A 27,690-nucleotide genomic window follows, 5' to 3' on the forward strand; every position below is an offset into this window, starting at 1 on the left:
ATACCTATGCTATGCTTCCCATTGGCTAATCAGGGAGATATGCAAATTAACCACCAACAAAGATGGCGGCCGGCAGCCACGCAGCTGAAGCAAGCAGGAGGCTTGCTTGCTCCAGTGATGGAGGAAGCCAAGGTTCCCCGCCTGCCCCTGCCTGGCTCTTAGCTCCAGTGATGGCAACAAAGTTTCAATTATAGAAGCTAAACAAACCCCAGATACCTGCTTTCAGCCGGCCGTGGCCACGGCGCTGGAGCCGGCTCTTAGCTCCAGTGATGGCAACAAAGTTTCAATTATAGAAGCTAAACAAACCCCAGATACCTGCTGTCAGCAGGCCGTGGCCTCAGAGCTGGAGTGAGCAAGAGCCAGTTCTCAGTTCCAGTGACGGCATCAAAGTTTCAATTATAGAAGGTAAATAAATCCAAGAATAAAAGAAAAAAAGGAGAGGCTGGGAGCTTCAGTTGCTAGCCAGCCTGAAAACAGCCCTCAGTCCCTCACCCAGACTGGCCAGGCACCCCAGTGGGGACCCCTACCCTGAAGGGGGTGTGACTGCCGGGAGCCGGTCCATCCTTGCTGTTTCAAAGGACCTGGCATATATGGCATACTGTTCTTAAAATGTTTGCTCACCTTCTTGGCACTATTTGTTTTAACCAAGGTCCCCTCTCTGAGAAAGGTTGTTTCCCCAGGTAGGGATTTTCCCCTGAAGTTAGGGAGGGAATAAAACCCCTCAACTAAGTGCCAGGCGGGTAATTAATCACTTTAACTACGAACAATCATGCTTAAGCTACATAATCTTTACTCCCTGGAATGGAGACAAGAAACACCCTAACCTTTGTAATAGAGATTGATAGGATTGAATCAACTGGTATAAATATAGATGTAACAAGACAGCAAGACACAGAACTTAGAAGACAGAACATGGCAAAAGATCCTGGACAGAAACTGGCCTCAGAACCTAGAGACAGAACCTAGCGAGAGAACATGGCAAAAGATCCTGGACTGAACCTGACTACAGAAATTGGCAAGAGAACCTGACTAGAACCTGGTGACTGAACCTGGCTGGAGAACCTGGACAGAACCTGGCTGGAGAACCTAGTGAGGGAACATGGCTACAGAACCTGGCTGGAGAACCTGGAGAACCTGGCTGGAGAACCTAGCAAGACAACATGGACACAGAACCTGGCTGGAGAACCTGGACAGAACCTGGCTGGAGAACCTAGTGAGGGAACATGGCTACAGAACCTGGCTGGAGAACCTGGAGAACCTAGCAAGACAACATGGACACAGAACCTGGCTGGAGAACCTGGAGAATCTAGCAAGAGAATATGGACACAGAACCTGGCTGGAGATCCTAACCAGAACTTCGCTGGAGATCCAGACCAGAACTTGGCTGGAGATCCTGGCTAGGCTGCTGATCAACTGAACGCTGTCTCCGTGTCATTCCTTCTTCGCCGACTCTGTCCACACCTTTGGGGACCCCTGGACCCGCTGGGGCTGGACCCCAGCAGTGTGACCAGCTGCAAATAGCCATCAGCCCCTCACCCAGGCTGGCCAGGCACCCAAGCAGGACCCCCACCCTGATCCAGGACACCCTTTAGGGCAAACCAGCCGGCCCCACCCGTGCACCAGGCCTCTATCCTATATAGTAAAAGGGTAATATGTAAACTGACCCTAACAGCAGAAAGACTGGGAATGACTGGTCACTATGACACACACTGACCACCAGGGGGCAGATGCTCAATGCAGGAGCTGCCCTCTGGTGGTCAGTGAGTTCCCATATGTGGGAGCTCTGCTCAGCCACAAGCCAGGCTGATGGCTGCCAGTACAGCGGTGGTGGTGGGAGCCTCTCCTGCCTCCTCAGCAGCGCTAAGGATGTCCAACTGCAGCTTAGGTCTTCTCCCCGCTGGCAAGTGGACATCCTCTGAGGGCTCCCGGGCTGCCAGAGGAATGTCTGATTGCCTGCTTAGGCCCAATCACCTGGGGAGCAGGCCTAAGCCAGCAGGTGGTCATCCTCCGAGGGGTCCCAGACTGCAAGCGGGCACAGGCTGGGCTGAGGCATCCCCTCCCACCCGAGTGCACAAATTTTTGTGCACCGGGCCTCTAGTTGTCTCATAAAATTCAACCAAATCATCATAATCTTTATATTATTTTATGGTTTAACTACAGTTTAAAAGGTATCATTTTTAAAATTTGTACTCAGCATAATGCTTATGGAGTTGCTATTGTTAAAAATATTTGCAAAAATGTTTTCTTTATTTTAAAAATTTCCCAGATTTTATTTCATTATCTTAGATAGTCAATATATTAATTTTATTTCTGAAATATTTAATTTGCTTTATTAAATGTACCTTTACAACTAAATTTCTTATAGTAATCTATGTTAGGTGTATACATGTTACTTCAAAAAACCTTTTAAATTTGTTCATTTGTTTAGTGGTGAACTGTTCTGATCCTGGAATTCCACCCAATTCCAAAAGAGAAAGTAAAATAGAACATGGAAACTTCACTTATGGTACTGTTGTATTCTATGACTGCAATCCTGGGTATTTTTTATTTGGATCTTCAGTTTTGATATGTCAACCAAATGGACAGTGGGACAAACCTTTACCAGAATGTATCAGTAAGTAGATAATGTGAATTCTTCCTTCAAAAATGCCATGTAATCAGCATGGATATTTATTTTCTTAGAAAATATCTAGAGCTATATATCAGAAGGATTTTGTTTTTAATTATTATTTTAATTTGCTTTTGATTTTATTATTTCATTTTTTTGAATATACACTTTCCTATATTCTTCCAATTCAATTCCCAGATGTCATTCTTATTAATATTAATGTGCTGAATAGCTCTCTGTCATTCTTTGACTTTGAAGTTTGATAGAGCAGATAGAATATGGAAAGCACACACCTTTCAATTTCATCCCAAAAGGACAACTACATTTTTATTGTCTTTGGTACTACTATTTCAGATTTCATTTAAGGTAATAGTAGTCTTAATATAAACAACCACTAGGGCTTCAGAATACTTGAGGATTTAAACAAAAGTGTTACTTAAAAAATACTGACCATAAATATTTATCATATTTAGATTCATACACATATGGATGCAGTAAGTATTAATATATGAAACCTTTCAAGTCATTGAATATTTAGTGAGTATATTTTGTTAAATGTGATGTTGGAGTTGTATAATATAAATAAGATAAATTATACCAGATATGCATATATCTATAGTGATATAATAATGCGAAAATAATTTAACAGAGATAAATAAAAATTATGTAAGGACATAGGGAAGTGAACATAAATTCTAGGAATTCAGTAAGTATAGCTAAGTTTCTCAAAGAATTGGTGAATCTTGGACATGATAGGAAAGAACTTTATAGATTGAACGAGTATTGTTTCAAAAAGTCATTGTGGCGCAGCCAGCATGGCTCAGTGGTTGAGCTTTGACCCATGAACCAGAGATCACAGTTCGATTCCTGGTCAGGGTACATGCTGGGGTTTCAGGATCAATCCACAGTGTGGGGCATGCAGGGGGCAGCCGATCAATGATTCTCTGTCATCATTGATGTTTCTATCTCTCTCCCTTCCTCTCTGAAATCAATATATGTTTTTTAAAAACTCATTGTGCACAATAAAGAAAAAGGAAAAAATTCTATGAAAAAAATAAAAAAGTCATTGTGCAAATTCACCATAGCTAAGATTTGGAAACAGCCTAAGTGCCCATCAGCAGATGAATGGATTAGAAAACTCTGGTACATATACACAATGGAATACTATGCTGTGATAAAAAAAAAAAAAAAAAAAAAAGGAACTCTTGCCTTTTGCAACAGCATGGATGGAACTGGAGAGCATTATGCTAAGTGAAATAAGCCAGTCAGAGAAAGATAAATACCACATGATCTCACTCATTTGTGGATTATAGAGAACAACATAGACTGATGAAAAGGGACAGACCCAAAGACTGAGAAACAGCGATCAGGCTATCAATCCCCAGAAGGAAAGTAGGGGAGGGCGGGGGTAAGGGGAAGAGATCAACCGAAGGACTTGTATACATGTATATAAGCCAAACCAATGGACATGGACAACGGGGGGATGGGAGCATGAGTGTGAGGGGCGGGGGGGGTGGAGGGGGAGGTTGGGGGTTAATGGGGGGGGGATGAGGACACATTTGTAATACCTTAACTAATAATAAAAAAAGTCATTGTGCAAATAATTTTTGATTATGCTTAATTTTTAAATTATAAAATATTTTATGGTCATGTTTTATTTAGAGGCCCTTACTTCATGGGGTGGGATTTTTTTTTAAAAAAATTGTAGCACCATTCATGCACTAATGAATAAACAGAAGTTTATTCAATGTCTATTAAATTTCAGATTCTATGCAAATAATTAAGTCAATTGTTATTCCTTTTCTTAAAGTGCATTTGACTTTCTTATTGTGCACTCACTGGTCTAATAGCTTCACTAATTTAGTTACTTGGCCTTGTGTGGTGGCTATAACATTCAAGTTAAAATATTTTATAGGACATGGAAACATGAACTTCAGATTTTCATAGCTCTCATATACTTTTTGCCTTTCTTTGTTTATAGCACTCCCTGATAGTGTGGGATTTATTAAGTTTGTGTCTATTGTGTGCTATTTAATATTCTAGAGTATTATTGTATTCAGTATTTTTTCAAGTTTGTTTTAAAGGGAGATACAGCCCTAACCGGTTTGGCTCAGTGGATAGAGCATCGGCCTGCGGACTGAAGGGTCCCAGGTTCGATTCTGGTCAAGGGCATATACCTTGGTTGCAGGCACATCCCCAGTAGGGGGTGTGCAGGAGGCAGCTGATCAATGTTTCTCACTCATCGATGTTTCTAACTCTCTATCCCTCTCCCTTCCTCTCTGTAAAAAAATCAATAAAATATATTTTTTAAAAAAATAAAAAATAAATAAAGGGAGATACAGTAAGTTCCCAAACTACCTCTACATTATAAAGAAAATTCAGCCTCGAAATCTTCCTTTTTAATTGCTGTATAGGCTCATTTTAGATCTTATTAGCATCCTATGTCCTTAATTAGCCAACCCACATATACTCTTCTCACTAATTTGCGCATCCTTATTTAGGCACATATGTACTTCAAACCCATGCACACGTGCATATGAACATAGAATCACCACCCCCGTACATGCAGACTTATGCTCATTCAGTCATTTATGCTTACTTACATTGTTCCTGTGAAACTCATGCTCACAGTGAGTGGCATAACAGAATTGCTCCTATAGCTCCAACTTTCATTTTATTTTTTTTAAGTCAGGTTTCACATAGAGGTTTGGTTTCTGGTGGCTGTATATATTTAAATAGATCATTTACTTTTGGTTTATTTTGTAGAAAGTTGGTGCAGGTTGTTCGATAGGAGATATAAAAAAATTTTATATCCAATAATTATGTATTGTAGTGATTGACTGTGGACACCCTGGCGTTCCTCCTAATGCAGTCCTGTCTGGGGAGAAGTATACCTTTGGGTCCACTGTTCACTATTCCTGCACAGGAAAGCGTAGCCTTCGAGGCCATTCATCAAGGACCTGCCAGTTAAATGGCCATTGGAGTGGATCACAACCTCATTGTTCAGGTACCACTTAGAAAATTGGACAATGTGTGTTGGAAATTACATATTATTATTAGAAATATATGCACAAAAGAGATAAAATACTACATTTGTTCTGTAAAAGTCTGAGAGAATCTATAACATTATTTGTACATTTATTGTAATACTTAAGGTAATATAAATTCAGAGCCTAAATTAATTCTAATCCTGTAGATCGTAAGTGACAGATACATGTTTTGAATTGTTTTGTGGCTAATGTAAAGAATTATTGGTTTTAGAATGCTATTTTGTGTAAAGTGCTTTGTTCATTAAAATGGTGAGCTACTGAAGTTTATGTAGCTATTCTATTTTAGTGGATTGCAAATAAAATTTTTCCCAGAAGGCGATGTTATTTCAGTGATTTTTCTGTTAGAATTTGTGTCCATTAAACTTTTTAAACAATTGGTTGCTTAATAGCATACTTTAAAAGAAAGGCTTAAATGTTTTCTTCAATTAAACTAAGCCAAGATTTATGAAAAATACTTATCTTTTCTAACTTTCTTTTTTACTAACAGGCAACATATAACTTCTGAGCTTCCATAGCCCCACATTGTTCTGTTATTACTATCTTAGAATAAGTGAATATGAGGGATATTTTTAATTAATAATTTGTTTGCAGAGTGAGTGTTTGATAAATCTTTTTTGAGCTTTTTAAAGTAATACTTTTCTCAAAATATCATTTAAGTTTTATATCTGTGATGTCTTCCTATTTGATCATCCCTATTTGATCCACTAACCAGATAATAGTGCTTCTTTTTCTGCCTGTTTTGCTTTATATATTTCAATTATCTTTATATTATTTTATATCTGTGGAGAGCATGGTGAACACTTATTAGGAGTTCTTTTTACATTGTTTTGCATGTAGGGTTATTTATTTCAGAATCTCCTTGTAACTAGTGGTTAATATCTATGAAGTAACTTTATGGGATTTCAAATGTAATCTATACACTTTTAAAACTATCAGATAACTGATTATACATAATCACATACCATTACATATATACACCCCAATGTATTCAGAAATTGCTGCTGAATTGCTAAGAATAACTTATACATAGATATTTAAAGGTGTAATATTTATCTTAAAGTTTGTGTGGTTGTTAATATTACATCTCATGAAAATGAGGAAGTGTAAAGAAGGATTTCAAATACACAGGGCTTGTCAAAAGGCATGTAGACAGAAAGAGAGCATTTCCAGTACTTAAGAATCTCTCTCTTTCTTCCTCTTCCTCTCTCTCTCTCTCTCTCTCTCTCTCTCTCTCTCTCTCTCTCTCTCTCTCTCTCTTTCTCTTCTCTCTCTCAATATATACTGATACTGCAGCAATTTTGATTATAATTGTTTAAGAAATGATAAGGGATTAAGTAAATTCTTAACACTAACATAAAAAGGTGAACACCTAGTCATGAACAAAATCCTTATTAGAACTTACATAGAGTTTCTAATCTTTGATTATTTGCAGTTTATTTTTGTATTTCATATATGAGATTTATGCAGCTCATTTATCTTGGTCAATAGTCATTGGTAGAGAAAATTAGAGAGTGAAATTTTAATGTTACAGGAAATACTGTATTGTAACATTAATATTTTCTGGTACATTACAACCCTAATTTAACAACAATACAATGATTGTCAGTAATTAGAAAATTCAGAGACGGACACATGAAAATTACCAAATCCAGTTCTTTAATTTTAGTTTTGTAAACCCATTGTCAAGCATAGAACTGTCAGTTATAAATCTTCCAATAACCTGATTATTGACCAAGTTCTGGAAATACTAACAAAATGACATTAACCTATTTAATAGATCTAAATATCCCTGCTGAGGAAAATAATACCATACTCTGCAACTACTTTCTTTTTCACTTAGGCTTTTTCTTATGACTGGACTCAGATGGGAAATATGAATTATGATTCTACCCAGTCAACTTACCACGTTAAAAACAACTTGCACAAAATCCATGCCTATAAGAATATTGGACAAAAACAAGAACATAGTAAATGCTTATTGAAATAAATTAACTTGTACTGTACTGAATTACAGGTGATGCTACTGGTACATGTGGGGATCCGGGTACCCCTGGTCATGGTTCTAGACAGGAAAGCAATTTCAGAACCCAAAGTTCTGTACATTTTGCTTGTGATACTGGCTATATCCTTTATGGTTCAGAAGAAAGAACATGTTTGGCCAATGGCAGCTGGACTGGAAGGCAGCCAGAATGCAAAGGTAAACTCAAGCAGAAATTAAATGTATTGAAATTGCTGGAATTTAATGTGTACCCAAATTCAATTTGTTGGTATTACTGAAATTACTCTTACCAATTCTTAGTGTCCCCGACCATGGAATAAAAGCAGGAGTATTCCAGTTTTACTGGCAACATCCTATATATGATAGGTAATAATTTTTAAAAAATATTTCTGATGGGTCATTTACATATAAACATTGTTCATATCGTAGCAAACATCTGAGTTGAAAAGTTAAACATATTTGTTAAAAAGTTTTATTTTTCCCCTGGATCACAGTGCTGTATGGTAGGCACTTTTAGGGAAAACAATTGGTTGTTCTTACATCAACCTTACCTCAAGATGTATGTTAGTTTTTAGGTTTGTAGAAATGGAAAGATATAAAGATGCCTAACTATAAATGAGATTTTTATGCATAGGTTACATTGTTTGAAACTAGAATTTTTAAAATGTAGGGTACTTGAATAAAATTTTTAATTGTTCTGACTGACATATTTAACATAGTTAAGTCTTTACAAGAATGGATAGTAAATGAAATGTTGCTGGAAAATTATTCTTATAATTTAAATGTTCTTTTAAGATAATTTTAGTGTAAAAACTCAACATGTAGAGGTATTTTTGAAACTTAATGTCATATCAAAATGTATTGGTTTTATAAATAGGAAATAATTCCCAACAGAATTTCTTGACAGTTTTTGATTGACTGTATTTCAGAAACATTTTATTGTGTTTAAAATTGGGATCCATATTCTAGGAAAGAAAGTTATCCTTTTTTAAAATGGACCAAATTTAGAAATCTTAATTCAGAGAGCATTACAACTCAGTTGCTATTACAGGAAAGGAGTTGCTGGAGAAAGTTGTTGAGCAAAAGACAGGAAGACTTAACTATTCACTTTATTACTCAAACTGACTTTGCAAAGGCAATGTCTCTATAGTGGTGTCATACATTAGGAAGCTAGCCCTTTGTTCAGCTTAACTGCAAAGTAGTTTTTAGATGGAATACAACCTAATGCTGACTTTTTATCTGTAAAGTGCACTTCATAGATTAAAAAAAGAACAAGAAATTATTAAAATAGCAGAATTAATATTTTTCTCATAAATGGTGCTCATACAAATAATTTAGAAAAACAGATTCTAGTAGATAAATGGACAAAGAAAATGAACAGAAAAATAAAGAAGAGCAAAAAATGCAACCTATTGAGAAATATTCAACATATCTACTAATCAGAAAATTATAATTAAACATCATTTTACCTGTTTTAATATGAAATTCTTATGTATATGCAACACAACTAGAACTTTAAAACTTTTCTAGAGGTATTGTTATTGTTATAGTAAATTTAATTTGACAAAAATGTGTATATATTCATAGAATGTAAATGGCTTTGTTTTATTAACTGGTATTTGAGAATTTATTTCCTACTGAAAATTAAAATATTAAAAAAAAACACATAACAGTAAAGTTGCAACTTTTATGTCTAATTGATTAAAATAAGCAACAACAGGAAATAATTTTAACAATGAGGAGACAGAAGAAAGCTAGGTAAGATCGGGGCGGGACCATGGGAAAGGAAGTAGAACTGGGAACCTAGCTAGGAGGAGTTACTAAGGCACCCCACCTGGGTGGGGGAGGAAGAGTGCTCACAAGAGGCAGGAACTTTAAAATGTATGGATGTTGCTAAGACAGGCAGCGTGCAAATAACCAATCACAAGGAATTAAGGCGTATAAACCAACTCAAAGGATATTGGCAAGATAGAATTATTTGAAAAGACCAATTAGGAGCTAGCAAGACTACCCACCCTAAATTAAATCCCTCTCTCTTCTCCCTGACAAACAATGGGTTCTTAACATTCATTCCTATGGCAGAGGAGCACATCCCTGCATCCACGTGGCTTATGGCCATGTGGGCCTCCACACGTGGACTCTAAGACTTTAATTAGCTTGGATGCTAAACTACTAATGTGAAAAGGGAGCTCTGGACACTGGTCTGCTCCTGGATCCTGAGCTACACCTTTCCCAGGACTGGCTTCTCCCAATGAACTTTGCTCCCATTAATTGTTTTTGTCCACAACTTCATGCTTTGATTTTCACGAGACAAGAACTCAACTCAACAACACCCACATTTTCTAGTATCAACAATACTAGAAATAATATTACATAAGCAAGTGTATATTTATATGACATAAGTGCATATAGTCAGTAAGATATTAGAATAAAGGCTGTGGATCAATGTGAGAAAATGTAAATCATATAGAACTTAGTTAAAAATAAGATTCAAAAGTTTGCTCTATTAAAATCATGGGAAATGACATTCATTTGAGAGAAAGTTTATAAAAGGTGGTACCCAAAATATGATAGAACAGAGTGGTGAAATTTGAAGTACTTTTATTTTTCCAAATGCTCTGAAATATTATATCACTTTAGTAATTTATCATAAACTATAATATCTTTCCTATAATGTAATGGATAAAACACATGTGAAAATAAAACTATCAAATGAATGTGTTAAAAATTTTACTTTAATGTAAACAGGCAAATGTAAAGAATATATCATTCTTTTACAAACTGACAAGGTTTTTAACAATTATTGCACATAGCATTGATGAGGATGTATGAAAAACAGGCAAACTTCTACATTATTGATCCAACTGTGTGTTATGACAATATCTTTGGTAACTCTACATAAAAATGTATTTCAAAAATGAAAATTATCCAGAACTTCCACTCTCAGAAATTTATCTCAAAATAGAACCAATGTACACACTTATATTAATAAGCTAGAGTATATTATAACCAAAAATGATAAAGAAATCAAACTAAATTTTGTGGTTATCAACAGGGGATTGGATAGGTAAATTATGAATATACATAAAATGGAAAACTATCCCGTTACTGAACTTTATAAAAGAAAGATGCCCTAGTTTTTATGTTAAGTAAGGAGAATGAGATTATAAAACAGCATGCATAGCATAGTTCTGTTTTTAAAAATGGTAATATTTCACTATTATATACTCTTTGCTTTAAACGGTACCTAAAATACACATCAGAATATGTTTTCATATTTTATATATAGCTATATAAATATTTTATCAACTTATTTATTTATAAAGGACCTTTAATTTCTTCATTATGCTTCCATTTATTTTTGTCTTTACAGAGAAGTCACCTTGATAAAAAGAAAAAAATGGTCCCCTAATTAAAAAATTTTCTCTAGAAATAAATAAGGCAAATATAAAATACTCTTTCTATCATGCATTGGATACAAAAAAATAATCGATTGCCAAAAATATATTATGTTTGAGCCATTTTCTAGCCTGAATAAGATCCAATACTTTTATTATATGCTATCAGAATCTTCTGAGGAATTTGTACTAGATGAAACTGTGCCATGAACTAGCTGTGGGACCTTGGAGAACTAATTTATTCTCTCTGTGCTTCAAATCCCAACCAGTACATGGTGTTGAAATTAATATCAACTCATAGTATTTGTTGTGAGGTTAAGAATATTGAAGATGTGGCTATCATAGTGAGTTATCAATGAATGTTACATGTCTTATATTAGGTTAGGTCAACTGACAGCTGAGAAATGATTCTAAGAGAGATGGCATTGTCAGCTGATACTAAACATAAATGGGCCTGTGTTCACAGGTATCAATAAAGCCATTTCCCCCAAAATGTCTGCATTACAGAAGCGAAGTATTTGCTGCTTCTTTTCACTGTGTCCACAGAGTTTTCAGCCCTCACTCATTATAGGCGATGCACTTACCTCCCTTCATTTAAAGTTATTTTTACTTGTGTTTAATTCAAATAATTCTCTTGGTAAGAAAAAAAGTGTCTACTAAGCGTGGAGGAATTAGAGACAAGGGGACAGAAGTGGAAGTGTTATTTGTCCATATCTGTAAACCAGATATGGAGAAGTTCTCAGTTTTTATTAAGTGCAAAAAAATGGACTGAGCCTAAGGTCCCTATTTCAAAATGCAAATCACCTGACATTGAAAACAAGGATGATATTTTTCAAATCCTACTTGGATTGTTTCAAGATTATAGATCATGACACATAAATAAATATGACTGGATTGTTATTTTAGGCAGGTGCTAATATAGAAGAGGATAATTACTCTGAACAACAGAAGCAAACTTTTTTTTTAATGTTATATGTTCTTCTGAAAATTTTACCTAGAGTTTGATTTTATTGTAATTGTTTACAATGTGTAAGTCTCCACTCTAACCAGTTTTCTCAGTGGTTAGAGCGTTGCCCCCCCCCCCCCAGTTGGAGGGTGGTGGGTTTGATTCCATTCAAGGGGTTGTACTTTGGTTGCAGGCTCCATCCCAGTAAGCCTGGAGGAGGCAACCAATTGATGTATCTCTTTCACATCGATGTTTCTCTCTCTCTCCATCTCTTCCCTTCCCTTCCACTTTCTCTAAAAATCAGTGGAAAAATATCTTCAGGTGAGGATTAAAAAAAATAGTAATAAAAATAAAATGTGTAAGTCTCTTGTCTCCACACACACAGAGAAACATGCAGCACCACTGTAAAGGAAGGATAGGCAAAATTAAATATTTTAGATGCCCCAAGTGATATAGATGGTACTATCTGAAACTATAATTACACTTTATAGTCATAGAGATAACTTTAAACTTTTATGTTACAACAAAATTTAGTAATACAGTGACATAGGCTCGCTTTTACGATATTTTAAAAATTTACCATGGTATTGATGGCAAATAGTTAAACATAATACAGAGAGTAATACAGGGGGTATTGTGTTTGTGACTCCTGTTTATGATACGTTGAAAACTTAATGAAAACCATTTCTAGATTTTGTGTTTATTCAGTCTACTTTTTGTATGCCTTGGTCTTGAAATAGAGATTATACAATTTTAATTCAGATCAGTTATATGCTTATATAAATAAAAATATACATGGATTCTTAAAATATTTAAATTGTTTATTTTATATCTGTCCTCTTATATAGTAAATTTCTGTTGCATCTCATTGTTTCATATCTTTCCATTTCACATTATTTATTTTTTAGGCAGAGACTCTTGTAATCATTCCTTGAAAGATATTGTGGTACCCATAGGCAACACTCGAGTAATTACTTTCTGAAGTTTTTATAAAAGCTACTAACAAAAACTTTAAAAAATAGCTGTTGTCTGATTTGTATTCTATTAATTAAACTAATAAAATTACTGTAAATTTATCTTGAATTTCAACCATTGTAAAAGATAATTCAATGTTTATTTTAGAGGATTTTATATTTCCTTTGGATAATTAAAAAAATCAGTCATTAACTTTTTGTGAGAAGATTTCTAATTACAATATTTTTATAAATACTCTTAACTATTAATTTTTTTTCTTTCTTGTAGCTGTACAGTGTGGTAACCCAGGAACAACAGCCAATGGAAAGGTCTTTCGGATTGATGGCACAACATTTTCCAGTTCGATCATTTATTCCTGCATGGAGGGATACATCTTGTCTGGACCTTCAGTTAGACAGTGCACAGCCAATGGAACGTGGTCTGGAACTTTGCCTAACTGTACAAGTATGTTTCTTCTTAATATTTTAAACATCACTAGTTATGTGAAACTATTTGAGTATATTCATCTATATGTGTAACTTGTAGTCAATCAAACCATGCAAGATATTGAATATTTGTATTGTATTTCATATTAAAAGATGATAGTATTCTATGGTTAGAGTTTATACTAGTTACTTTAAAAATCACTTCACAGCTCTAGCTGGTTTGGCTCAGTGGTTAGAGTGTCAGCCCGTGGACTGAAGGATCCCAGGTTTGATTCCAGTCAAGCGCATGTACATTGATTCCCAACCCTGGTTGGGGGTGCGTGTGGCAGGCAACCAATCATTGTGTCTCTCTCACATGGATGTTTCTCTCTCTGTGTCTTTCGCCCTCCCACTCTCTCTAAAAATCAGTGGAAAATTATTCTCCGGTGAAGATTGACAAAAAAAGAATTACTTGACAGAGGAAAGAGGGATCACAGAAAATTAGTGACATTAAGTGAAATTTAACAGCATCTTAAGAATAGAGATGAATTATCAACAGTAACCAAGATTAATACAAAGAATGCAATTTTATTTTGCCAATCTAACACATATCAATAACTGCTTGGTTTTTTATTTTATTATGTATTTATTTTTATGTGGGGTTTTTTTTAACTTGATTATAGAGAGAGTGGGAGAGAAAGAGAGGGAGAGAGAGAAACATTGGTTGGTTGCTTCCTGCACCTGCCCTGACTAGAGATTGAACCTGCAACCTGGGTAAGTGCCCTGACCATGAATCAAACTGCCACCTTTTGTTGTACAGGACAATGCTCCAGCCAATTGAGCCACATTGGCCAGGGCCTGACTAGGCTTATTTATTTGTCTGTCTATCTATCTATCTATCTATCTATCTATCTATCTATCTATCTATCTATTAAGTTTATTAGGGTGACATTGGTTAATATGATTATTCAGGTTTCGATGTGGGTTTCTATGTTATAAGATCTGTATACTGCACTGTGTGCCCACCATCCAAAGTCAAATCTCTTATCGCCATACATTAGGACCCGTTCACCCCACCCTCTTTCCCTTGGCAACCACCACATTGCGGTTTGTGTCCACGAGTTTCAGTTTTATATCCCACTTATGAGTAAAATTATATGGTTCTTGGAGTTTTTCTAACAGATTTATTTCACTTAGCATAAGATTCTCAAGATCCATCCATGTTGTTGCAAATGGCAGTCTTTCATACTTTCTGATGGCTGAGTAGCATTCCATTGTGTATATGTACCACATCTTCTGTACCCAGTGCTCTATCACAAAACAATGGGCAGAGGACCTGAACAGACACCTCTTTCCAGAAGACATACAAACAACCAATAGATATATGAAGAGATGTTCAACCTGGCTTGTGGGCTAATGATTCATCTCCAATAGGCTTTGCTGGTTTTATACTACACCAACCCATCTGAGCCTTAAAGTTCTTACTGGTACCTTTTAACTATCAGTTATTTTTGTTTGTTTGTTTGTTTGTTTGTTTTTCTTTAAATTCTTTGTATTTGTTTATCCTGAATGAGTGGCTCAAATGAATCTACTCTGAGGAGGATGTCATCAGAGTAATGGCATGTCATGTCTGTAATTCTGGAGAATATTCACTGTAAATAATATCTTGCCTGCACCAAATTGTGTGTGAAGACAGGGCTGTTGAGATACTCCATCTGCATTGTGTCTCTTCAAAGATGAAGGCAAATTATGGCTGAGAGGCTGTTGAAATAAGCATTGAATAGAACATAGCAGCCACATCCTATATAATAAAAGCCTAATATGCTAAGTGTCCAGTCATTTGGTCGGCCGTTCAACTAATCAAAGGGTAATATGCTAATGATATGCTAAGGCTACTCAACTGCTCGCTATGATGTGCACTGACCACCGGGATGCAGATAGTTGACTGGTCAACCAGTCACTATGACTGCACTGACCACCAGGGGGCAGACGCTCCGACCAGTAGGTTAGCTTGCTGTTGGTGACCGGCCAATAGGGACTGAGAGAGATGGGCTGGACATGCCCTGGAGTCTTCCTGCAACGCCTCCATGGCTGGCCAACCTCCCAAGTCCCTCCCAAGCCCCAATAATGCACAATGGGGTCCCTTGGCCTGGCCTGTGTCCTCTCACAATCCGAGACCTCTTGGGGGATGTCGAAAAGCCAGTTTTGGCCTGATGGCAGAACGACTCATTGCTCTAATGCTCACTGACCACCAGGGGCAGACACTCAATGCAGGAGTTGGTCCCTGGTGGTCAGTGCACTCCCAGAGGGGGAGCGCCGCTCAGGCAGAAGCCGGGCTCTGGCTGGCGAGCGCAGCGGCAGTGGCAGGAGCCTCTCCCGCCTCCAAGGCAGTGCTAAGGAGGCCCAAAGGGAGTGGGCCTAAGCCGTCAGTCAGACATCCCCTGAGGGCTCCCGGACTGCAAGAGGGTGCAGGCCGGGCTGAGGGGACCCCTGAACACTCAGGAGTTCTCTCCCTGGATCTCCAGAGTCCTCTTCCAGTGTGTGTCCTCTCTGGCACTGTCTCTTTATTCTCTCCTGGCTCTAGAGTCATGTCTCCAACCAGGAAGCTGGTGGGCTCTGCAGGGAGGCTCCCTGTGCTGCAGCCTGGAAACTCTCTGACAGCAGTACGATGTGGCAGTTTTAGGACTCCTCTCATTTGTTTCCTGTCACTCAAGGATCACTGTGCTTTGCTGCCTTTGAAACCTGTTTTTTGGTGGCTGTTGTTTTTTGTTTTAACATTGTGTCCTATTTATTTATTTATTTATTTATTTATTTACTTACTTTGGTTATTTCAAATGGAGAGTAAAGTCTTCTCTACTTCTCCATCTTGAAGGAAAGAAGTCCTCCTACTTGCTTTGAAAATGTCTCAATTTTGCAAGACTGAACAAGCTAACAATTAACAAATAGCCTCTGCTGGTTTCCTTCTACACCAGCCCATCTGAGCCCTAAATTCTAACTGGTACCTTTTAAGTATCAGCTGAAATGGCACCCATTTGGCAAAAGCCTTTCAGGACACTTCTTCCTCATATCACGTTTAGCTAAAAGTGACCTCTCTGTACCATATAATTCTTCTAACAATTACATATATGCGAACCTATGAGCTTCATATGGCATTGGTAACCTGGTCTGTTCCTCTCAAATCAATGAAAATGTGTTTTGTTTTTTTTTAGTATATATCATGAGATCAAGGTCATGGGTTCAAATACCATGCACACTTTGACAGAGGAACTATAAATATTAAGAAACATTCACAGAACTAAAACTGGAAAGGAAAGAGATTTGCTGTAAAACTAGGAAGCTCAGGCAGTACACTAATTGTAAAATTTGCTTCAGTTATTTTCTGTGATATTCATGCTGAAAGAAAATACATAAAAACTAAGCACAGGTAAATATTCATTCAGATACAGTTGTTTTTACTGTTTTTTGTTTTCTGGGTTTTGTTTTGTTTTGTTTTGTCAGCACAAAAACCCCTCCGTGTATAAACCGTACAGGACCCTTACCTGGTGCTGTCCAACAGGCAGAGCCCCTCCGGAACCAAAGCACACAGTGCTCGCAGTGTTTTGGGAAAATGGTACAAACGGCCCGAGGACAGGGCTTGTCAAATGGAGTAACAGTTGACTTTCAGGTCTGAAACGAAATATGTGCCCTTATTCCTTGGTTTTTTTAAGTCTGCCAGAACTTCTTCTAAAGTGCTCACTACCCTGCATCTGGCAGGTCTTGTCATGTGGGTCAGGTACAATATACTCTATCAGACCCAGTGATAAATGAGCCTAAGGCTTTTGTTACAAAGGGTCAGCACGGAAGTGGCCCTCGCTGAATCTTTGTTACCAACCTGGGAATTCTCAAAGTTTTCTGTTTGTTGGTTGTTTGGTTTTCTTTAGAAGATAGGCCAGGGAAATGGGGATATTTTCACACAAGAGAAAGCTGGGGGATATCCCAGCATGAAACGGGGTGAAGTGAGCTAAAAAATCATCTAAATCGCCTCAAGGGAAGAGGGCTATCGCTAAGTCAGTGGTTCTTAAACAGGGGCGATTTGCTTCCCAGGGGACATCTGATAATGCCAGGGGACACTCTTGGCCGTCACAGTGCAGGCGAGTGGAGGTGCTATCAGTATCTAGCAGGTAGAGGTCAATGCTAAGTAGCTTTAGTGATAAAGCTACCTCACATGATCAAGAATGAATTGGTCCCAAATGTCAATAGTGCCAAAATTAAGGTAAATAAAATCTCCCTCACTGAGATCTAAAAAGAAAACCAACTTGTGAATTGAGAGATTGGATCACCTTTCTGGAGCTTCATTCTGCTGTAGTAGAATTTTATTCTGGGCTTGAAACCTGGGAAAGCAAATGCATAGGATGCCTGAGCTAGCATGTATATTGCTACATTGTCTCTAATAGGAAAACAATGGGGTAACTCAAACATTAATCCACAGGGGTTTGGTTTCATGAATTACATTGCATGTACATACATGTAAGAGAATATTATGTCAGTAAAATGTTACATGGATCTGTGTACTTACATGCAAAAATATCAATTAGATATTGAGTAAAAAATGAATTCCGTTATAAATGTGTGGGTAGTATGATCTTATTTATTTAAAAATGCATATTTATAATGCTCGTTTAAGTAGTTAAAGTTTTGAAGTGGCAGAAATTAATTTACTAAATTATGTTTTCTTTTTAGCATAGAGGTTTATCTGTTTTAATTTATTATAAATGATGCCAAATGGACATTAATTACATGACAGAAGCTAATGAGAATACCTCCCATAAAAACAGATTTACTTGTTTGTTTTTGTTTGTTTACTGTTGTTGTTAATTCTAACCCAAGGATATTTTTTCCATTTTTTTTTTTTTAGAGAGAGTGGAAAGGAGGGAGAGAGGGGAAGAGAGAGAGACAGATAGACAGAAATGTGAGAGAGACACATTAATTTATTGCCTCCTGCACAGGACCTGATCAGGGCCAGGAAATGAACCTGCAACCCAGGTACATGCCCTTGACTGGGAATCCAACCCATGACCCTTAGGTGTAAGGGCCAACCCTCTAACCAGACCCACATACGCCAGGACAAAAACAAATTTAAACCTTTAAATAATATATTTGTTTTTGAGAATTTGAACTGTTTAATTATTCCTTATGCATTCTATTCACTGATTTATTCTTTAAACAGTATTTACTTTACCTCTTATGATGTACTAGATGAAGCTGTGAGAATACATCAGTGTAGAAAAAGACAAAACATCTGTCTTGGTGGAGTTTATTGGTGTGTGTGTGTGTGTGTGTGTGTGTGTGTGTGTGTATGCTTATGTGTGTACGTAAGTGCTGTGTCCTTAAGGATTTTGATGACTTTAGAAAAGATTTTCTTGCAATAAACCATAGCACTCTGTTGTCACGCACCTGTGTCTCTGAATTTTAAGGTAAAGCTCTAAAGAGCTACTATTCTAAGGTTTTGCTCGAAAAGACCAAAAGCCTCTTTTTGTTGTTGAAAACAAGCTGGTGTAATGAATGAATTGACTTGTGGAGCAGGTGCTGTTTACAAAGATCGTTGCTATTGGAAACTGCCTCTTTGACTGGCCTTTGCTTCCTTAGAAAGTCACCAAACAAATTCTTCTGAAGCTTTTGTCCCAAATTCCACTCATGATGCTGCCTCGCTACGCAGAACTCTTTCCCAGTGCCTGTGCCTCTGCAGAATAAACCCTCTGTCCTCTCGGTTGGTGGCTGTCTCTCAGCTCCTGTGCCTTCCCGCCCGGTTAGCTGGTCTTTCTTGCCAGGATTCGAATTCAGTCTGTAAAGCGCAGTCCACAAAATAGCAATTTGTGGGTGTTCTCTTTAATTTTCCTCCTCTTAATTGGAATATAGATTAAAAATATAAAATAACATAAAGTAAAATAAAATGAAATAAATTGAAGGGTGTACTCACTTTCAGGAATTTTGAAACTGCAAATAAAATGACCTATTTTTTCGTAAATAAGCTGGATTTGATATCAACTCAGTTATATAATTTAAAAATCTTTTCATCGTCAATAATCAAAAGAACAAAAATCATTCTATATGCAAAATCCTTATTAGGAGCCTAATAGGAACATTCAGAGTGTTCGTTCAACAAACTGGGTCCAGGGCTCTGAGGGCTACAAGGGGAGTGCTGCGAATATTGTTCTTTAATTTAATTGCCATTATTCTTGGTCCTAAAAACTTCCCAGACCCAACAGACTAGAGTAATATGAAAGAAATGTTGAGATTCGTCATTTTTAATGGTAAGTTAATAAATACAATGTAATTAAAGTACTATACAGGTCTCCCATGATTTAATCTATTTTTAGTTTTTAACCCTAGACTTTCACATTTCTGGGAAGAATTACTTAAAAATAAAAATGAGGGAATATAACTCAGATTCACCTGGTGTAATTTTATACTCTTTTATAAACAAAAAGATTCAAAAGGCAAACATGATAGTAAAAGGCAAGCATGCCACATTTATTTTATCTACAGAAAAGAAAAAAGTGTAAGCTGGTATGTTTTTTCTTTTTCTTCTATTCTCTTAGCCGCAAGAAAGCTTTTAGGCCAGTTCATTGCCCAAATCATGCTTAAATCATGCACTCAAAACAGCAGGTGCTTTGGTAGCCTATATATAATTTCTGTTATGCCTTATTCTTAAATGTCACAGTAGGGTTGATCTTTTATTTTCTGTGCTGTTTTAAGTCTTCTTGAAAGTTTTTGGGTGATAATATACGTAATCAGAGCCAGCTTTATGGGTGAGTGCAATTGATAGAACCTCATGCCCGAGGGCCTGTGCTTGGGCTGTCTCAGATTTATCGATAATATTATCTTTGAAAGTGTGATTTGTAACTGAAGTCCCCTGGGACACTGGAGCACGTGAAGAGGGTTTGGAGCCTCTGCTCATGTACTCTGTCAGCCTCCCTGCCTCCTGTCTTCCTAGGCTGGGTTTATGGGCCATTTGCCCCCCACTACCTGGTACCATGTCCCTGCCTGGCCTCTCCATTCCCACCACTGCTTTGCTCAGCGGTTCCATCCTGTCATCAGCAGAGGGAGGCTCACCCTGCAGCTTTGTTCTCCACCCTGCTTGAGAGGCCTGGATGTAGCATGGGGCAAGTCAGAGTTTGGTGTATTCATGAAGTCTCGGTGCAGAGTAGGTCGCATCTATCTCTGCCCTGGGCTGGCCTTGCTGAGTCGTATTTAGCAAGAGCTTGACAGAAGCCTTGACGGAATCCCATCATTCACACTCAATCCAGGAAGCAGGTGGATTCCAGAATAGAGGTCCCCGTTTTTTCTGGGTTGTTCTTTTACCTGGGTTGCCATTGAGTTGGTGGAAATGGGAAATTTAACCCTCTATCGCTAGCTGTAGCATTTTTACTTTATACTGAGCCTCCCCAAGTATGTATCCCACCCTGTACATGATAAATTCACACTTTATAGCTTATTCATTTTTTATTTATTCAATAAAGGTATTATTTTACACCTATCATTGCTATCATTGTTTTAGTTAAAAACTATTATAATAGAAAATTGAGGAACACTGTGGAGAAAATACTCTCTCAATCCAGCAAGTCTACTAAATCAGAAACTTCAATAGCCATATATAAGAATATGGATTTTAAACATTATATTAGAAATCTTGATTCTATAGGATGGCTTCTTCATGATCACTTAATACATGTTTAATGAGGTTACCATGTCACGGTTTCCTACAATATAATAGCATATTAACTTAACCTTTTCAAAGTCTAAATGGCAATTTCTGAACCATGTGTATAGAATCTGTAATAAGCGTACCTGGTCATAATCAAGAATTGCTAGTATGTGGTTTAAGTATGCTTATGTTTTATGATTAAAAATGAACATGATCACTAATTTTCCCTGCTGATATATTAAGAATGCCATATGCTTACTATTCTTCTCTATTAAATATATGCCACATTAACCATCTGCTTTTTGAATTCAATATTGATAGTAATCAGTTGTGGAGACCCAGGCGTACCAGCCAATGGACTGAGATATGGAGATGATTATGTGGTGGGACACAATGTTTCGTACATGTGCCAGCCAGGCTATACCATGGAATTGAATGGTTCCAGAATCAGAACTTGTACAACTAATGGCACATGGAGTGGCGTAATGCCAACCTGTAGAGGTATAATAATCTCTTAATTATTTATGTTATCACTACCACATAGTTCCTTTTTTAGTATGCAAATTTAAAGTAGATTTAAATAGTGTTTCATGTATTGTTTCACTTTTTTGAAACTAAAAAAAAAAATGATTCAGTTTTTATTTTTAAACCATACAGATGATAATAATATATAGAGAATGTAAAGCTATTTCAAAAAATCTTTTATTTTATTGTGAGTAGTGACTGAACTTTAATGCAACCCTAACAACAAAAATATCATGTAGGCTGCTATTTATGTTAACTTATGAATATTTAAAAGCTTATATAACTGTAATGATTTAGAACAGCAATATCCAACCATTTATTTCATGGCACACAAAAACTGATTATGAAAATTCTGTGGCATTCCAAAAAATAGATTGTATTTTTTTGTCAACCTGAAAAAAAATAGATAAAATTTTGATTGATTTACAAAAAAAATAATAATAGTAATTACCTACTCCAAAGTGACTTTTTAAAAAATCAGGTTCCTATACTTATATATAAGAATTTCTAGTTCCAAGAATTAACCAATCAGATGCAACCTTATTATGGGATGTGACTAATAAAATGCAGTCTATTATATGACCTATGTATTTATGGTTCAAGACAGGCCATTCACACTGGATGGCTATTGTTGTGTTGGTTGTTGGCATTTTTCAAATTTGACAATCTAAGGGAAAAGTGGTCAGTGCCCCTGACGAAATAGTCAGGTATTACATGTTGTAAAATTCTTGCTCATGCCAATTTAAAATCACTGTCAGAATTTTAATTTGATAGTCCATTTTGGTCAAGTAATTCATGGATAGAGACAAAACCTTTCAGTAGTTTGAGAATAGTCAATTGGAATTACAAAACTGTAATTTTTCCTTAAAGAGACAGAGAAACTGTTTGTTTAAAGAATGTAATCTAGAATTAATATTTTAGTCAATATAAGCATAGATTTGCTACCTTATACCTGTTTTTTGAAAACATTTTCATATTTTTCTGCTAGTTTTTCTGATTATTTGTGGAATAGTGTATATGCAATGTAAGGTAATTTATATTGTATAATAACAACATTATTCTTTAATAATTGAGATTTCTCATTCAGGTGTCTATAAACATCTATAAATTGACAGTTTAGTATCTCCCTGACATCTAAAAAAAAATTGAACAAAAAGAATGATTTTGATGTGTACTTTTTGATTTCACAGTTTCTGAATCAGATCACTGTACATAGTGCATAAAAATATGTAACAGGTATTTTATATTTTAGAAGTTATTTCATACATAATTAATTGATCCTAGTAATGGCAATGTTATACAATTCCAAAAATTGTTCAGATATGTTGCTAGCCATCAGAATATAACCATTTCTCATTGTGAGATTTTGTAGCTGGTACCCTTCTTTTTCCTCTCATCTCTGTCACCTCATCCAACCTACCTCTACTTGAGGACATCTTAACACAGTTTTAAAAAATGAATGTTTAAAACTTTGATAATACACTTAAAATTCTACAGTAAATGTTAACATATGAATCTAAGTGTTTAATAGAACCAGTTTGGATATTTTAATGAGCTACATGATTTGCGTTTTCAGAAATGTCACAGAATTACTACCAAATTCCTTGCCAAAGTGCTGATACACTGTATATAGCCAAATAACCCAGTCTACCTAAAGGTCATTGGAATTTATCAGTTACAATACTGGTTAGAAGATCAGCCTTTTTCCCCTTAGATATCAGGCAGCTTGTTATTTTGTAAGAGAATCTCAACCAGTAGCCATTATGTTGTCAAGAAATAGTCGCATTCTGGAGGGATTAATTCTGGGTATGTTTCAGGGATACAACCAGAAGAATAAAACGTGTCACACCATATTGTCCTTCAAAAGGTTAAGTTAGCACATATGCTTCTCCTAATGATATTTATTCATTTATTTTCCATACCCAGGATAGCTCAACAGCTGTGTCTAATCGCTTTCAATGTAATTGCAGCTGTTACCTGTGCAACTCCTCCCCAGATCTCTAATGGAAGGTTGGAAGGAACAAATTTCGACTGGGGCTTTAGTATTAGCTACATCTGTTCTCCAGGCTATGAGCTATCCTTTCCTGCTGTGTTGACCTGTGTAGGGAACGGTACCTGGAGTGGGGAAGTACCACAGTGCTTACGTAAGTATAATTTCCATACTTACAATTATATTTTCCTGTTTTCACTCTCTTAGAACTACTTTCCTGAGTTTACAATTGTTGTTTAAAATTTCCAAGTTTTGCCAGAATAAATATGAGATTGTTAAACTCCTTCCAATGTGTAAAGTTTAGTGAAATACCAGTATTTGCTAATGTAGCCACTTTTCATCCAACCATTGTGTGCCTTCTGCTTGAACTCTAAAGTTTAGGCTAAATTGATTTGTTTGTAAACTTTACTTAATTTTCAAAATTATTCCTCAAAATAGAAACCTTCTGAGCTGAATCTGCCAGAAAATTACTCTTTTTAATAAGTCCAGTGTATCTCAGCTGAATGTTCTAATTTAACCCCAAATTTCTCTTTCTGCAATAAATTCATGTCACTTCTACATGTTTATTCAAATCGAGTTCTTATTATCGTATTTGCCATGATAATGATTGTAATTATACATCAAAAATTACTAAGGTGCCGAAACCGGTTTGGCTCAGTGGATAGAGCATCGGCCTGCGGACTGAAAGGTCCCAGGTTCGATTCCGGTCAAGGGCATGTACCTGGGTTGCGGGCACATCCCCAGTAGGAGATGAGCAGGAGGCAGCTGATCGATGTTTCTCTCTCATCGATGTTTCTAACTCTCTATCTCTCTCCCTTCCTCTCTGTAAAAAAAATCAATAAAATATATTTTAAAAAAATTACTAAGGTAAGAGTAGAGGTAAGAGATTTTTTTTTTTTTTTTGCAGAGGTTGCTATACATTATATATCCCTTCAAGACTAATTTGGAAGATTACAAAACAAAAAAAGCCAGATTCCCATGTTACATAAGTTATTGTAACACATGGTATGGGCAGTACTCATTCAGAGACACTCAGTGCTATCCTGTGCCTAGTCTTTTCCTTCCCAGCATGTGGCAGAAAGAGGAGTGCTCACCCTGTCCCCTGGCCTTGGAGGGAGCCAGAGCTAACCCACTAAACTGCCCAGAACCCTCCGGTCTTCTCATCTCATTCGGAGCAGAAGCCAGATTGCCTATAGGCTCATGCAAACGTTTTATTTTTCCCTGATCTCATCATATCCTGTTCTCCCCCTCATCCACTCTACTCCAGGCACACAGGCTTCTGTGCTCTTACTTTGTATTGTTGTCAGTATTACAGATGTCCTCCACCCCCCCCTTCCTGCTCCTCTCCACCCAGCTCCCACTCCAGGCCTCCCCCACACTGTTGTTTCTGTCCATGAGTTATGTACATATGCATATATGATATCCGGTTCATCTCTTCCTCTCCCCTCTCCACTGAGATCGGCTATTCTGTTCCATACCTCTGTGCCTCTGGACCTATTTTTTCATCAGTTTATTTTGTTCATTAGATTCCACATGGAAGTGAGATCATGTGAAAGACAAATACCACAGGCTTCCTTACTTTTAATTGAGCATGCAGCCTTGCTTTGACATCAGAGATTTTTGTGTTCACTATTTACTTTGTCTAGAAATTTCCTTTTATTCTTTTAGCTCTTTACTCAGAGTCCCTCTTCTCAGTATTCTCTCATCACCATAATTAAAATTTTATATGTTGGTATATAACACTGCCCTTTTAGACTTTATTTTTCTCCTTACTAGTCTCCTATCATTCCTTCTTTTTTCTCCTTATAACAACTATACATTTTACTAATCTTGTTTATGTGAATGATTCCCTCCATTCAGGTTTATGCTCCTTAGAGATTATGTTTCTGCTCACTGCTGTATCTGGTATGCAGTGCAGTCCTCTGCAGGTATCAAAACTGAGGATGCTATAGTAGTTAAGACAGTGTGGCACTGGTGCAGGAATAGAAAGTAAAGCAGCATAGTAGAGTAGAGAGCACAGAATCATTAATTGATACTTGATACATTGAAACAAGCAAATAAGTGGGGGAAAGAATAGACATTGCAGTTAATCAAACAAGGCAATTCATTTTCCCTCACACACACACACAATATCCATCTCAAACCAAATAGTAAATCAATGTCAGATTCATGAGGGACTTAAATATTAATGTTTTTAAAATTAAGAGACTATCTATATGACCTTGGAGTAAGAAAGGATTTCTTAAACAAGTTGCAAAAGCTCCACTCATAAATGAAAGATGAAAAAAATCAGGTACATTAAAAAGTTTTCATTTCTCATTATGAAAGGACCAATGAGAAACTTGGATAATGTAATATGCATGAAAAATAATAATGATTGTCAAGGGCGGGAGGGAAAAGGAGACATATGTAATACTCTTTGTAATACTTTAAGCAATAAAAAAAAGAAAAATAATAATGTATAGAACATATAAAGATTCCCTGAAACAAAAAGAGATAAAACAATAAAGATGGGCAAAAGACATGAACAACTATTTACTAAAACAAAATTGGTTTACTAAAAAACAAAACTAGACATCAAGTGTGGGTGACGAAGGTGTGCAATGTAAACTCCTGGTGGATGTTTAAGTAGACACACCATTTGAATAATTAATTGCTATTATATAGTAAAGTTAAAGATGTGCAGAGACAGTGGCCCAGAAATCTTATTTCTAGGTATATGCTCTACAAAATTTTTTGTACATGTGCACCTGTACATAAACAGACATGTACAAGAATATAAACATGAGCATGTTGTTGCTTATAAAGCTAAACAAGTCAGTGCTTAAGCATGCATGCAGATGCGGTTTAGTGTATGAAAATCTGCTGATAGAAACAGATGGAATGATGGGGGTGGGGAGAGAATTGAGGAGTTTAAGTGGGTATATGTCCCGTCTTTCTTTTTTTGGTTAAGATTTAAAGATGAGTGACCCAGCAGAAATATAGAAGATAGATTATTCAGAAATAAGTTATGAGATAACTTAGCAATAGAAATGGTTGCTGAAGCTAAAATGTCCACTGATAATGCTCACTGAGAAAATAGCCATTAAATTCAAAATGTGCTGGAGATACAATTAGTAAGACTGGGACCCTGGCCTAGGAGCCTAGGGCTTAATGTTATATTGCTAGAAGTGCTTGTATGTCAAATAGCAGTAATGTTAACAGTTTATTAGTAATGCTGAAAATTGAAACAAAACACAACAAAAATGTTTATTTTTCCTGTTTTACTTTACTCTCAAATTTTCCTTTAATTTATTTGGTTTTATTCTTTATTTAATCTCAACTGTTTAAAAAGTGAAAAAGGTTTCTAAAATGAGGTCTGAAAATTTAACTTTCTTATAGTACCTTAAATTTCAGGGAAGATCTTTCTTTGACCATTGAGCTTAAGGCTGAAGTATTCTATAATTAGGGTATGCATCCATTCCAGTTCACCTGAAGCATTCCTAGTTCACTCCTGTTAGTCATCTGATCTGGATAGAATCCTCCTTTCACTCACAAAGTGCCTTGGCTGGGATAATGCACTTTATGGTCACTCAAACTATAGCCATCTGAAGGCAGAATTTATAACGTTTGGTTGTTGCTGTTTGTTTTGTAGGGAAGTAAGTTTTTAGGCGATGAATCTACAAATTTAAAAAAAAACTGAGCACATGTAAAGATAGTTAAAATGGTAAATTATGTATTTCTATTAAAATAAAATGGAAGCATAGCATATATATACCTTTACCTCGGTTATCTACTAGCTTTGAAAGCATCTGGTTTCACCCGCTGTTACATTCTGCAAGCTCACTGTGCTCCAGCCGCACTGACCTTCTCCCAGCGTGCCCGATGGGGCTGGCAGTGCCCTCTCCTCTGTCAGGATGCTCTCCCTTGGGATATCAGCATGGCCTAATGCTTCGTTTCCTCCAGATCTTCTCTCAGTTAGCGACAGCCTTGCCACCTTATTATAAATCCGCTCTCACCCCTCGCCATTAGCTCATCCACACATTTCCCCGTTCTGATCTTCACCTACACTGCCTTCCCTCTGAAGACTTACCACCTTCACACATTCTAACTGTACTTGTTTATTTTTGCT

At 36.6% G+C, this 27,690-nt stretch overlaps 1 protein-coding gene across 2 annotated transcripts in view; it reads left to right on the forward strand.

Moving 5' to 3' along the window:
- CSMD3 (CUB and Sushi multiple domains 3) overlaps positions 1–27,690 on the forward strand; it is an 886,927-nt gene that overhangs the window by 824,288 nt on the left and 34,949 nt on the right. For both annotated transcript variants that reach the window (XM_059671887.1, XM_059671888.1), the window contains 6 exons: positions 2,429–2,614; positions 5,442–5,615; positions 7,673–7,855; positions 13,244–13,420; positions 21,386–21,565; positions 23,560–23,733. In XM_059671887.1, coding sequence (XP_059527870.1) covers positions 2,429–2,614; positions 5,442–5,615; positions 7,673–7,855; positions 13,244–13,420; positions 21,386–21,565; positions 23,560–23,733 — 1,074 coding nt within the window. The remainder of the gene's footprint in view (positions 1–2,428; positions 2,615–5,441; positions 5,616–7,672; positions 7,856–13,243; positions 13,421–21,385; positions 21,566–23,559; positions 23,734–27,690) is intronic.

Source organism: Myotis daubentonii, chromosome 17 (assembly GCF_963259705.1).
Source record: "Myotis daubentonii chromosome 17, mMyoDau2.1, whole genome shotgun sequence".
Taxonomy (NCBI): domain Eukaryota; kingdom Metazoa; phylum Chordata; class Mammalia; order Chiroptera; family Vespertilionidae; genus Myotis; species Myotis daubentonii.